Source organism: Heteronotia binoei, chromosome 21 (assembly GCF_032191835.1).
Source record: "Heteronotia binoei isolate CCM8104 ecotype False Entrance Well chromosome 21, APGP_CSIRO_Hbin_v1, whole genome shotgun sequence".
NCBI lineage: Eukaryota > Metazoa > Chordata > Lepidosauria > Squamata > Gekkonidae > Heteronotia > Heteronotia binoei.
This window is the reverse complement of record NC_083243.1, coordinates 192,945,746-192,960,029: the sequence shown is the minus strand read 5'-3', so window position 1 is coordinate 192,960,029 and position 14,284 is coordinate 192,945,746. Positions and strand designations below refer to the sequence as shown.

The 14,284-nt window shown below is 42.5% G+C and overlaps 1 protein-coding gene across 1 annotated transcript in view; it reads left to right on the top strand.

Moving 5' to 3' along the window:
• The window catches only part of ITGB5 (integrin subunit beta 5), a 175,563-nt gene that overhangs the window by 17,159 nt on the left and 144,120 nt on the right, over window positions 1-14,284 (top strand). Inside the window, exons 2-3 of the mRNA XM_060261692.1 lie at window positions 4,766-4,970; window positions 13,501-13,750. Of these exons, the coding sequence (XP_060117675.1) occupies window positions 13,569-13,750 (182 nt within the window). The 5' untranslated portion in view covers window positions 4,766-4,970; window positions 13,501-13,568. The remainder of the gene's footprint in view (window positions 1-4,765; window positions 4,971-13,500; window positions 13,751-14,284) is intronic.

Sequence of the window (14,284 nt, the reverse complement as noted above, 5' to 3'; positions counted from 1 at the left end):
ATTGATGTTACAATTTTGTTCTCAGGCCTGCTTTGGCCTTGAGTGTCTCCTCGGCTCCAACCTCCCCCGATGCCCAGCCTGAGAAGGCCCGATAATCTCTTTCACATATTCCCATTTCAAAGCACAACTACATAACAAAGGGAAGGAGGGGGGTGAGGAGAGTTCAAGCTAGCAGCATTGGCATACAGTATGGCTTTACCCAGGATGCTTCTCTCCTGAACCAAAGATTGAGTGCAGGCCTGACCAGAGTTAAAGCAGACTTGACAGGTATTTGTAATTTGAAATTAAAGTATTTTCACCTTTCTTCTGATGCAGTTTCTAGCACAAAAAGCACCTGTGTGTGACCTGCAGACAGGGCTTTTTGCAGAGACAGTAGTATTAAAGATACAGGAAAGACATCAGAGTGAGTGTCTGCCTGTATTTGTTTCTTTTCTTTAAAGACACTTCCTCCTCGGTTTCCCTCATTGCATGTATACTTGCTGTGGCAGACAGCGCAGCTGTTCTTTTTAATATAATAATATTCTATATAATAGCTCCTAAATAATAAGAAAAGGACTTTGTGAGCCATTTAATATTTTTAAATATTCAGAAACATGTGAAAGATACTTTTTTAAAAGGTCTATTTTAAAAAGTGGCATAGTGCTAAGATACTCAGTGCTAAGTACTCAGGTTTAATCATAACTCACTGGTTGGCCTTTGGTGATCTGCTTTAATATGGGGATGATCATGTCTGCCCTACCTTACATGGTTGTTGAAGGACCACCAAGACACTCTTCTGACCACCTGTAGAAAGCTCTATAAATATTATTAAACCAGAAATAGCAGGGACATAATGTTTGATGAGTAAGGGCTGTTATGGATTGTTTTCATCTCACCAGGAAAACCCCAAGACAGGTGTTTGGTCAGCAACAAGCAGGTGTTTATTTAGAATACATGTTTGCAAGCATGGAGAGAAGCACTCTAGGTGCGGTCTCTGAAGTCTGGGATGCAGCGCAGCTCAATTTAAGGCTCCCGACGCCACGTCCCCTATCTGTCCCTCTGGCCAATCAGGGCCATTGCGGAAGGTGCACAGTCTGCCTATGACCGACGTTGGTTTCTTTTTTGATCCCTATATGGACATTTCTCTGCCCTCTGCATCATGCATGGTTAATATATGCGGAAAGAGGAAAATAATCTATTAACAGGCATAGTCTTTGAATTAGACTAGGTACTTTCTTTGGGTGTCATGGGTGAGCAACCTCTAGCAATACATTTTTATAGCTTGTGTTTTCCTAACGGATGAGCAATCTCTGGCAATGTATTTTTATAGCTTGTGTTTTCCTAAGGGTATTTCCTTAGGTATGGTGCACAAGAGACCTGTACATTCCTACATCAGGACCAAGTAGTTAAAACATTCATCTATGCCTGCAGTCAGTCTTCCATATTAAAACTATTTCAACTTTCTCAAAGAATAGTAAGTTGGGATCTGGACAGTGGGGCAGAGAGTTGGTATAAAGTTATAGAGAAACCAAAATCTTGTACTCTGCTACGCTGCATATTGTTGTACACAGCAGAGTCCCTTTTCGCCCAATTAAGAGACTCAGCATCCGAGGTGTGAAGAGATAGATATGCAGGTCTTTATTGTTTTCACATTAATGTGGGAAGGAAAACAATCTCCCTTTCACCCTTCCTCTGTGTTCCTTCGAAGCCATGTTTCCAAAGTCATAACATTTATACATTTCTGATAACAAAGGCCAATTTACAGACTGCCTACACCGTTCTTCACTTCTGACATTTTGATTACACTAACTGGTCAAATAAAGCACATCTCCAAGTTTAGAAGCGAAAGATGAATTGATATCACATGGGGTCTTCTAATCAGGACCCCCAAATCTTACTTCCTTATATCTTACATCTGTGGTCTTCCCCTTTCCTGTTATTCTTCTGTGTGGGCACCTGGCCTAGTTCCAGAAAATTTGTAAAAAGCACAGTATTGCTTAGTATTGATAATGACCTTTGCAGAGTGGTATGTATCCGGAGGTAAGAAGATAGTTTTCTTTCACTGAAAGATGTTTACAGAATATATGGTGACAACACATTCTTGCTAGAAAAGAGGCTTCCTTTGGTGCTTATCGAGGACTCTAATAGGAGTCACTGTTCTTTGTTCCCCAGGCCACTACGCCTATAATCCATAGACTTTAGTCCATAGTACCATATACTTTAAGGCAAGTTCTGCAAGTATAATACTTTGAATGTAATAGTTTAAATATAACTGTTAAGGTAGGTTAGTGCAAATGAGATCTATGATCAGGATTAGTGCAAATCTATCTGGCCCTCTGTGCATGCTCTAGTGCAGTTCTGAATCTACATTCTACAATATTGATTTCTGCAATCTAGACTGTAGTTTCTGGACAGCATAGTTTGCTTACCTGATTGTTGACTATATAAACAGTAATTGATCATGGCACTTCCATGCTTAAGCTGTTATTGTTTTCAAATCTTTTCTTCCTTCTTATTGTTGTTCTTTCCCTCAGACAAGTCTTCTCTCTAAGACATTGGGAGCCAGTTTGGTGTAGTAGTTAAGTGTGCGGACTCTTATCTGGGAGAACCGGGTTTGATTCCCCACTCCTCCGCTTGCACGTGCTAGCATGGCCTTGGGTCAGCCATAGCTCTGGCAGAGGTTGTCCTTGAAAGGGCAGCTGCTGAGAGAGCCCTCTCCAGCCCCACCCATCTCACAGGGTGTCTGTTGTGGGGGAGGAAGGGAAAGGAGATTGTGAGCCTCTCTGAGACTCTTCGGAGTGGAGGGTGGGATATAAATCCAATATCTTCATCTACCTCACAGGGTGTCTGTTGTGGGGGAGGAAGGGAAAGGAGATTGTGAGCCGCTCTGAGACTCTTCGGAGTGGAGGGTGGGATATAAATCCAATATCTTCTTCTACCTCACAGGGTGTCTGTTGTGGGGGAGGAAGGGAAAGGAGATTGTGAGCCGCTCTGAGACTCTTTGGAGTGGAGGGCGGGATATAAATCCAATATCTTCATCTACCTCACAGGGTGTCTGTTGTGGGGGAGGAAGGGAAAGGAGATTGTGAGCCGCTCTGAGACTCTTTGGAGTGGAGGGCGGGATATAAATCCAATATCTTCATCTACCTCACAGGGTGTCTGTGGTGGAGGAGGAAGGGAAAGGAGATTGTGAGCCGCTCTGAGACTCTTTGGAGTGGAGGGCGGGATATAAATCCAATATCTTCATCTACCTCACAGGGTGTCTGTTGTGGGGGAGGAAGGTAAAGGAGATTGTGAGCCGCTCTGAGACTCTTTGGAGTGGAGGACGGGATATAAATCCAATATCTTCATCTACCTCACAGGGTGTCTGTGGTGGGGGAGGAAGGGAAAGGAGATTGTGAGCCGCTCTGAGACTCTTCGGAGTGGAGGGTGGGATATAAATCCAATATCTTCTTCTACCTCACAGGGTGTCTGTTGTGGGGGAGGAAGGGAAAGGAGATTGTGAGCCGCTCTGAGACTCTTTGGAGTGGAGGGCGGGATATAAATCCAATATCTTCATCTACCTCACAGGGTGTCTGTTGTGGGGGAGGAAGGGAAAGGAGATTGTGAGCCGCTCTGAGACTCTTTGGAGTGGAGGGCGGGATATAAATCCAATATCTTCATCTACCTCACAGGGTGTCTGTGGTGGAGGAGGAAGGGAAAGGAGATTGTGAGCCGCTCTGAGACTCTTTGGAGTGGAGGGCGGGATATAAATCCAATATCTTCATCTACCTCACAGGGTGTCTGTTGTGGGGGAGGAAGGTAAAGGAGATTGTGAGCCGCTCTGAGACTCTTTGGAGTGGAGGACGGGATATAAATCCAATATCTTCATCTACCTCACAGGGTGTCTGTGGTGGGGGAGGAAGGGAAAGGAGATTGTGAGCCGCTCTGAGACTCTTCGGAGTGGAGGGTGGGATATAAATCCAATATCTTCTTCTACCTCACAGGGTGTCTGTTGTGGGGGAGGAAGGGAAAGGAGATTGTGAGCCGCTCTGAGACTCTTTGGAGTGGAGGGCGGGATATAAATCCAATATCTTCATCTACCTCACAGGGTGTCTGTTGTGGGGGAGGAAGGGAAAGGAGATTGTGAGCCGCTCTGAGACTCTTTGGAGTGGAGGGCGGGATATAAATCCAATATCTTCATCTACCTCACAGGGTGTCTGTGGTGGGGGAGGAAGGGAAAGGAGATTGTGAGCCGCTCTGAGACTCTTTGGAGTGGAGGGCGGGATATAAATCCAATATCTTCATCTACCTCACAGGGTGTCTGTTGTGGGGGAGGAAGGTAAAGGAGATTGTGAGCCGCTCTGAGACTCTTTGGAGTGGAGGACGGGATATAAATCCAATATCTTCTTCTTCTTCTGGGTTGGATCCAGTAGAGGATTTCTATGAATTGTAACATTGTCTTCTTTCTTCTTGCTGCAGCCAAAACGTCCTCCCCTCTAATGTCCGGGGACCCCTAGTGAAAGCATATGGAGAAATAAGGCTTTCACTTGAAGGGTTTTTTTGGGTGAAATCCTCCTAGCTGGAAATCCTTTGTTGGATCCAAGCTCCCCTGACCTTCCACTTATGGTTGTGATGAGGAAAAAGAGGACAACACAGAACTTGGTTGCGGTTCTGAGCAGCACAGCCAAGATAGAAATGTAATAAGAAAAATGCTGCCTAGCTAACACAGTATTTAATTGGGATTGTTCTTGGACAAATTTATTATTTTTAAAATCTCTGTTCTTTACCTCCTGATTCCCCCCAGGAATTTGGCAGCAAAAAATCTCTCACTTCGAGATGTGACTTCGTTGAAAACCTGATTGCTAGCGGTTGCGCAGGGCACCTCGAGAGTACAAAAAGCAGTCTGAATATAGTGAAGAACCTTCCTTTGAGCAGAAAAGGCTCCAGTGTGACTCATTCGGATGTTACCCAGATAATACCTCAAAAGATCTCTCTCAGTCTGCGGCCTGGTAAGTTTGTTTGTTTGTAGAGTTAGCATTGAATACCTATCACTTGAAATGGATAATTTGCAAGCAACCTGGATACTCCATATGCCACTAAAATAAGCAATTGGAATTCACATATAAACCCTTCATGGTCTCAGTCCCTCTTATTTGCAGGACTGCCTATTTCTCTGTGCTCCACCATGACAACTGCACTCATGACAGCAGGGGCTTTTGCAGATGGAAACCTGCAAATGAGCAAAATCAACCACAAGGCTCCCTCCTTATGGAATGACCTCCCCAAAGAGGTCAGAAAAGCTTCCACTTTTCTGGCCTTCTGCAAACTATGCAAAACTGAAGTATTCAAGAGTTTTTCTGCCTAGGTGATAAGGCTGCACAGTACAAAATGATTTCACAAACTTGCTTGGATAAATTATTTGGGACTTGTGGTCTTTTCTGCTGTATACAATATATTGTAAGCATCCTATTATGTAATGTCTGTACCACTTAATATGTCATGTTCACACTTAATGCTATGCTCCCATTCTTTCTGGGGGTTCCAGTCTTTTCATATCATAAGAACATAAGAGAAGCCATGCTGGATCAGGCCAATGGCCCATCCAGTCCAACATTCTGTGTCACACAGTAGCCAAAAAACTCAGCTACCATCAGGAGGTCCATCAGTGGGGGCAGGATACTGCCCCAGACAGAGAGTTCCATCAATACCCAGTGTTCCCTCTAAGCTCACAGTCTTGTGAACAAAAATTTTACCCCATGATCCAAAAATGGTGCTAGGTTTAAAATCACGAGCAGGCCAACGTTTTTAAAAAAAATTATTTTAGTTTACAAACATACAAAACATATGACAATAACATATGAACTATTATCATTTGTATTACAAACCATATATTTATATGGAACTTATTATATGTATATCGGACTTATATTTGTATTAATTATACAGTTCTTTTATATTATACGTTATGAATGATTTAAACATAGCAGTAAACAATGTCAAGTTTCATTACAGAAAATGTTTTAATTTAACTAAAGGGAACCTTAGTAATATACACTGAATTCTAATCATCTGCAGACAGAAAGTCTGGCATATTTATAGCTTGCAAGCACATAATGGGAGATTTTTTTTAAATAGATTTTTAAAATTATTTAAATTTAATTTTTTTAAAAAATATTTTAAAAAAAATCAGTTTAATTTCATGCAGAAAAGCTCTTCCTTCAATTTTTAGAATGCTGCTGCTGTTCAGTTTATTTACTATTTGTGTACTACTTTTCTCCCCAAGAGGGACTCAGAGCTGCTTGCAACACTGCTGTCTCCTCTTGCGTTTTATCCTCACAACAGCCACATGGAATATACGTTCAGATTTTCAAAATAATCATTGGCAGGAAGTGACCTCATTTTGCTTCTAACTGATTTTAATCAATTAGGCCCACGAGAGATGCTAAGGGGGAGAAAGGAGGGTGCGCGTGACCTCCCTCCCCACATCCACCCATGGCTCCCATGCCACTGGGCCCCACGCAACACCCCCACCCCCAATATGATGTCCACTGCCCTGAGCTCTTGCGGGGGAGGGCTGATGATGATGATAAATAGTAGTGGCAGTAGTCATGTTAATGTGTGGATTTTATTACTTAACTTAATATTCAACAAAATATACAACATACCTTCCAAAACCTGCAAGTATTTTTTTTCCAAACATCATTGGAGAATAGAAACAAGGTTGCTGCTTAACAAAATACATCAAATAAAGATTTTATTTTGTGAAGGTTATGCACAAAATTCCTAGTCAGTAGACAAAAGATGCGGGTATATTTGCTGAGTCACAGGAATCTCCCTCCTCCCCCCAAAAAACCAAACCCATGTTAGACATGTTTATTTCTTTCTCTCATTCTCTCAGACTCAATGCTGCTTGCAGTGCAGTAACCAACTTGAGAGGGCGCAAAACATACCAGTCCAAGATTTCAGGTTTTCACGGCTGGTAACATCATTAGGGTTTGTAGAATCTTTCGGGATCAAGTGCCGTGTTCTACTGGAGAAAGTTTTCCTTCCAGACGTTTCGTTCTCAGCTGCGGAGAACATCCTCAGTGGTGTTGCAGCCGGAGCAGGCGCTCAGACCTTCTTGGCTGCTGTGCATTGAGTGCATCCCACTCAATGCACAGCAGCCAAAAAGGTCTGAGCGCCTGCTCCGGCTGCAATGCCACTGAGGATGTTCTCCGCAGCTGAGAACGAAACGTCTGGAAGGAAAACTTTCTCCAGTAGAACACGGCACTTGATCCCGAAAGATTCTACAAACCCTAATCATACCGGTCCAATTAGCACCTCAATTTGGGTAACTGCCCTGTTCTTCCTTCTAGTCAGGAGGCGAAGGGCCCACTCCTGACCATCTTGGGAATGACTAAGAAATCCTCCCCGTGAGGTAGACTCAGAGTAGGAATTCACAAGAGTTAAGTTTTAGTAGGTGGTTTGCCAGTCTGAGGCAGTGTAGGTTCTGTTGCCAGCTGTGGAGACAAATAACCAGAATTATGAATGTTAAAATATGTTTTATGAAGGTGCAAAGAGTATTTAAATATTTTAAACAAAGATAAAATAAATAAATAAATAAACAGATTCTATAATCATAAACACTCTCATACGAAATGTCCTACGTTAACATACCCTGAAGTACAGAACACCCAATAGAATACAGAGGACGGACAACAATGAGAACAATTAAAGGTAAAGTCTTAAAATTTCAACCAATAGTCCTTCAGCTTCACAGGAATCCTTGGTCCAGCGGCTCCTGAGGAAACCACGTAGTGTTGCAATTTCATAGTCTAGTAAACAGCACAGCAGAGAAGTCTTCTACACAACAGTCTTGAACATAGCGATGAGGTAGTACTTTATATTCCTCCATTATACTAGTAGCTTTGACCAGCTTTCAAACAGTATATCAGAGCATGGCAAGATTCCAATGTTTTTGCACACAATGATGTTCAAGACTGCTGTGTACAATTTTAAGACTTTACCTTTAATTGTTCTCATTATTGTCTTTCCTCTGTATTCTATATGGGTGTTCTGTACATCAGGGTATGTTAACATGTGATATTTTGTATGAGAATGTTATGAGAATGTTTATGATTACAGAATTTGTTTATTTTTCTTTGTTTCCTTTTTTTGAGGCTGGTTGTCACGGAACCTTAGAGTTTTTTCCTGTCACTCTGTGCTGTGATTCTTTTTTTTGTTTGCACAAATCCCCAGTTGGGGGCAGGGGATCCCCCCCCCCCCCCGTTTGGAGGGCCTCCTCCCATTTCAGGGTTATCAAGTGTGGTGTGGGGGAGAGATGTCTGCTCATAACTCCATTATTCCCTTAGGAGTTCCCATAGGGTATAATGGAGAATCAATCTGTGGATTTCTGGGGTGGTTGTTTTTTGAGATAGAGGCACCACATTTTCAGCATAGCACCCGGTGCCTCTCCTCAAAACACCCCCCAAGTTTCAAAAAGATTGGGCAAGGGGTCCAATTCTATGAGCCTGAAAATAATGCACCCCTATTCTCCATTATTTCCAAATGGAGGGAAGGCATTTTAAATGTGTGCAGTCCCTTTAAATGTGATGGCCAGAACTCCCGCTGGAGTTCAATTGTACTTGTCACACCCTTGCTCCTGGCTCCACCCCCAAAGTCTCTTGGCTCCACCTCCAAAGTTCCCAGATATTTCTGGAGTTGGACCTAGCAACCCTATGGTTACTTAACATTCTAGTCTATAGCATCATGGCTGAAAAGTAGTCCATCTCTCACCATCTCACAATCACACTCATTTTCTACCCCTCCTTTCCTCCACTCTGTTTTCTTCTTTTTTGTTGACTTCTCCGCTTCTGCTTCTCCATTATCTGCCTCAATTCATATGCCATTTTTTCCTCCTTCCCTAGGCCTTTGAGAAACAACCTCGGAGAGCCACTATTTGCCTCACCAAAGGCTTTACATGGACCAGTGGGTTACATACATTCCTCTAGAGAGGCAAATAGCGACTCCTCAAGGCCATTTCACATACTGTTGTGTAGTTTTGCTGCCATTGTTGAACTATTGTTCACTGTTTGCCTCTGATAATACCGTTTCATGATGCTGTTTTAATTTTTAGATATGTGATTTTAGTTTTAATATGTTGTTTTCATTGTTGTAAGCTGCCCTGAGCCCACTTGTGGGATAGGGGCGGGATATAAATCAAAAAATTAAATTAAATTTCAGATTGCAAAATGGCACTCTGGTGAGGCTTAATCACCTTCTGCCCATGTGCCCTGGGCACAATCCAAATTGGGCCCATATGTACCTTGAAATCTCCATTTTATCCAGGAACTCATAGCCCACATTTCCTTGATAGATCCCAGAATGGATCTGGGAACTGTGTATTGCACAATGAGTTGGCAGTGTCTCAGAGTCTTCCTTTATATTGTCAATTCACTATTACTAATTAATTGTAACTAAGTACTAAGGGATATTATAAAAATATAGATATGTGTTGAAGAAGAAAGAGGATAGCTTTCTCTTCTGTGTTGAGTATTTTTTTAGGAGAAAGGTAGCAATACATAGATCCTTTTCAAACTGCCTTTGTATTCTGTTTCAGTTCGTTGTTGTTTAGTCACACTGTCGAGTCCGACTCTTTGCGACCCCCTGGACAAAGTCACGCCAGCCCCTCCTGTCTTCTACCATCCTCCGAAGTCTGCTCAAATTTGTGTTAGTTACATGAGTAACTTTGTCCAGCCATCTCATCTTTTGCCGTCCCCTTTTTCTTTTGCCTTCTGTCTTTCCCATCATCAGGCTCTTCTCCAGTGAGTGCTCCCTTCTCATTTGGTGGCTAAAGTATTTGAGCTTCAGCTTCTGACTTTCCAGGGAACAGTCTGGGTTGATTTCTCTTAGAACTGATGGATTGGATCTTCTTGCAGTCCAAGGGACTCTCAAGAGTCTTCTCCAGCACCACAGCTCAAAGCATCTGTCCTTCTGCACTCGGCCTTCCTTATGGTCCAACTTTCACAGCCATCTATTACTTCTGGGAATACCATCGCTTTGACTATATGGACTTTTGTTGGCAGGGTGATGCCTCTACTTTTTATTACACTGCCTAGGTTTGCCATAGCTGTCCTCCCAAGGAGCTGTTTTAGTACTTGGCTGCTAATGGATTTTTTCTGTCATACTGTAAAATGTACTGGGTTAGAAGCATAAGGACACTCAGGCGATAGTGAATTAAGCTCTTTATTTTGTGATTATGGCATAGTGAGATAGAAAACTGGGCCCTGCTTATATGCATGCAAATGGCCCCATCCAAAACCCAACACACATAATTTTAGGTACACAGCTGACCTACCCTTGATTGGCCTCCTCCCAGAATCCAGGTGGCTATTGTTATGGAGCCTCAAGCTCAGCCAAATCCCTGATTGACCTTAAAGGCAAGTTCCAGTTTCAATACATAACAAACTGTTTGCTAGCAGAAGTTATTTATCTGTTCATACAAACCCATTTGAATCAGGTTAGCAAAGTGTGGTTGAGTCACTTTTGAGGGAAGCCACTTTTTATGTTTTCAACCCGTTCATTGTGTTTCTGAATTGTTGTGGTGTGCTATTTAAAATCTCCATAGTACTTCCTACAATGCTGCTTTTCTCCCACTCTTTTTTGCCTCCAAGCTCCCTCTGACTTTTAAAAAACGTTCTAAGGGATAGGTTTCAAACTTATAGTCAGCAGTATGGCACTGACCCACCCATGGCTTTACATCAGCCTGCTGCACTTTTCTCTCCCTTCTCTCCCTCCCCTGCCTATCTCCACCCTTTGAAGCTGGAGACTGCTGAAATTTCCAGCTCCCTCAGCCTTATCTTTGTCTGCTTTGGCAGGAACCTCTTCTAGGCTTGCAAAGTTGCAAAGAAAATGCAGAATGGATCTTCCATTAAGGTCTCTGCACCCAAATAGACTACTCTGGCACTATTTCTAGCAATAGAAACAGTGCTCTGGGACTGGAATGACAGCCTCCAGAGTAGAATGAAGTCCTTAACAATAGAATGTGTGTTCTGGATCTGAAATGACAGGGCACAGAGTAGAATGACATTCCGTGGGAGAAGCAGCGGTGTACTGGGAATGGAATTCCACTTTGGTGCCCTCATTCCAATCCCAGGATGCTTCTACTACTCCCAGGGACTGTCAATTCACTCTGTGGGCTGTCATTCCAGTCCCAGGGTAGTCTATCTGGGTCCAGAGACCTTAATTGAAAATCCATTTTGCATATTCCTTGCAACTTTGTCTGTGCTGCAATGTATTTCAGTGGAGTGGAGCTTAAGTAGTTTCACTTTCCAGCTGAAGCTGTTGCTTGTGGGAGTCGTCTCCTTGCAAATGAACAGCTGATGTTTTGAACCAGCTTGTCTCTGCTCAGTGGACCTGAGAATGGGTGCCTGAGTGACTACTCTAATCTAGGAATCCACAGCCAAAGGGGGACATTACAATGGAGAGACACTGTCACTCTGAGTAGACCTGGGGTGGGGGAAAGCTTTCAATGCCCAGTCCTTTCATTTTTCCCTGTGCCCAGAGCATTTTATACTTTTAGTTCCTGCTGTGATCCTTGTGCTTTTTCTTGATGTTTTATTTCAAAAATTGTATTGCCAAATCCCACTATTCCCCCACCTTTCAATTTTAAATAAAATATTGCAAGAGTTTTAAACTGTTTGTATTTTAAGTTTAAAAAAATCTTTAATTGTGATTGTATCTTTTATAACGTTTATATCTCTGCCACCTGGCATTACAATTTATGACTTCCATTTATGTCAGATCTAGCCATCATAACAAATGAGTTGACACCCCTGATCTAAGGTGAGCACTATAATGGAATCATTGAGATGCAATGACTCCATTGACTCACTGGTGACACTGTAGCACTATAGCACTCACCTTAAAACGTTAAAATAAGTCTCAGGTTGCACCGTGAAAAAGGGTAGTGGGGAAAAAGCAGCACTGACCATAGTGTTTCAGAGCCCGTTCATTAATGGAAGGAAATTTGTTATATGAAATCTCTGTCCCTGTATTGCTTTACTCAAAATTGGGCCAACAACGGATAGCATCCAGTTTAGAACAGTAACATGGAAAAGGTAATAGAGAATATAGACCACGTAGGTACATATGAACATATGAAGCTGCCTTCTACTGAATCAGACCCTTGGTCCATCAAAGTCAGTGTTGTCTTCTCAGACTGGCAGCGGCTCTCCAGGGTCTCCAGCTGAGGTTTTTCACACCTATTTGCCTGGACCCTTTTTTGGAGATGCCGGGGATTGAACCTGGGACCTTCTGCTTCCCAAGCAGATGCTCTACCACTGAGCCACCATCCCTCCCCAGGTAGATGCTGTTGTTACAAATGCCTTGTGAGGTTGCTCCTGCTTTTCAGATGAGAAACAGGCAGAGACATACTAAGGCAATCAGCTAAAATGACAGCTGAACAAATAGTTGAACCTCGTCTTCCCAGGTTCAGCACTGTCTCTGTCTGCTTGACCATGCCAACTTTCTTTTTGGGTGCTATGAAAGCAAACCTGATCTTTTGGACTCGAATAGTCTTTTGATGGGGTAAGGCAGTATTTTTCCTTTTAAAACCAACCATTCTTTTTTATATTAGGTTTTATTTAATTGTAAAATTTTTATCTTGCTTTTCCAGGCTAAAAAAAAAAATGATGTTTAGTAGCCTTACAGTGCTCTTGTAAATATAGGCAAAGAAGATTGAATGTTACTGTTTTGATATGAACCTAGGCTGTGGTGGTTCTGGAAATTAAAACAAGACCATGATTCTTCATTAATACTGCATTTGTAACTCTTCATTGTGCTATGCCCATGCTAGTTCCATTACTTCTGGCAGTCAAAACCTGGGCAAATCCCACGTGTATTTTTGATATTGCATGGCAAAGCAGCCCCGTAAAAAACACCAGTTCAGCTGTGGTTACTTGGAACAGTTGCAAGTGCTCCATTCCATCCATGACTGGGCGTGCCTTAGCCAGGAATTCTTGCATTTTGGTCTGATTTATTGCATCAGAATTGGTATTTATTGCAAGGGTATTGAGCCACATAGTATCTTCACACACAGCTAAGTAAGGCCGTGAGGGCTTGAGCGGCTTTGTTGACAGTGGGTGGAGAGCAGTTAGATCAGTATAGTGCAGCTGTGTTATGAATGGTGCCCACTGTTCCACTTGGGATGGGACAGGTTATAAGCTTACATAAATGGAAGAACTGGTTTAATTGACTGCCATGGAGAATATCTTCATTCTCACATCTCCCTTTTGCACAGACTGTCAAGCTGCAGTGATTCTAGCCCTATATGAAGGAATAGCTTATATATGATACAAAGAAGAAAGTCTGCTGCTTGAATCTTGGGCATATTATATCAATTACGTGTTGTGACAAGAAACCATATGCAGAAATATTTCTACTTCAGACATGAATCTCCATCTATTTTTGGTACTTGACATCATAAACTGAGTCGATCCAGAGAAAGAAAAGACTTTGCTTGCTTTGCTTATTAATATCTCACAATCACTGCTTCCACAGGTGACCCAACCTCTTTCCATGTACAGGTTCGGCAGGTAGAGGACTACCCCGTGGATCTATATTATTTGATGGACCTTTCCCTTTCCATGAAGGATGATCTGGACACAATTAGGAACCTGGGAACCAAGCTGGCTGAAGAGATGGGAAAGCTCACCAGCAATTTCCGTCTTGGGTTTGGCTCGTTCGTGGACAAGAATATTTCTCCGTTTTCATACACAGCACCCAGATACCAGAACAATCCTTGCACTGGGTAAGCATGGGGCATGTTTAGCCAATATTTATATTGAGCAGAAAAAAACATCAGCTGGTAGCACCATCCAAGGTTGGCTTGTATGAGTTAGTCCTCTGCCACTGGATCATGCAGTTAAACTACATTGGGGTTGAAAAGAGATTTGTAAAGTGGAGCCTGATCAAACTAGGAGGTTTGCAGTCCATCTCTAATCATGAAGAGAGGTACCAGCATGTGAGCAGTAAAGTGATCATGGCTGAACAATTCAATTAGTTTAATCAACTTGCCCTATTGCCTCACTGGAGCCCCTAGTACTAGTGGGAAACCCAGCTATAATATTCCAAAGTTTTCTTAGTACAGAATTTTAGCGCAAGGCAATTTCTTCAGCTCATGCTGCATTCATTTTAGGTAGTGTACATGTGGGGTTTTAAAAATATATATATTTTGAAACAAAGATTTCAGGTTTTCACGGCTGGTAACATCATTAGGGTTTGTAGAATCTTTCGGGCTCAAGTGCCGTGTTCTACTGGAGAAAGTTTTCCTTCCAGACGTTTC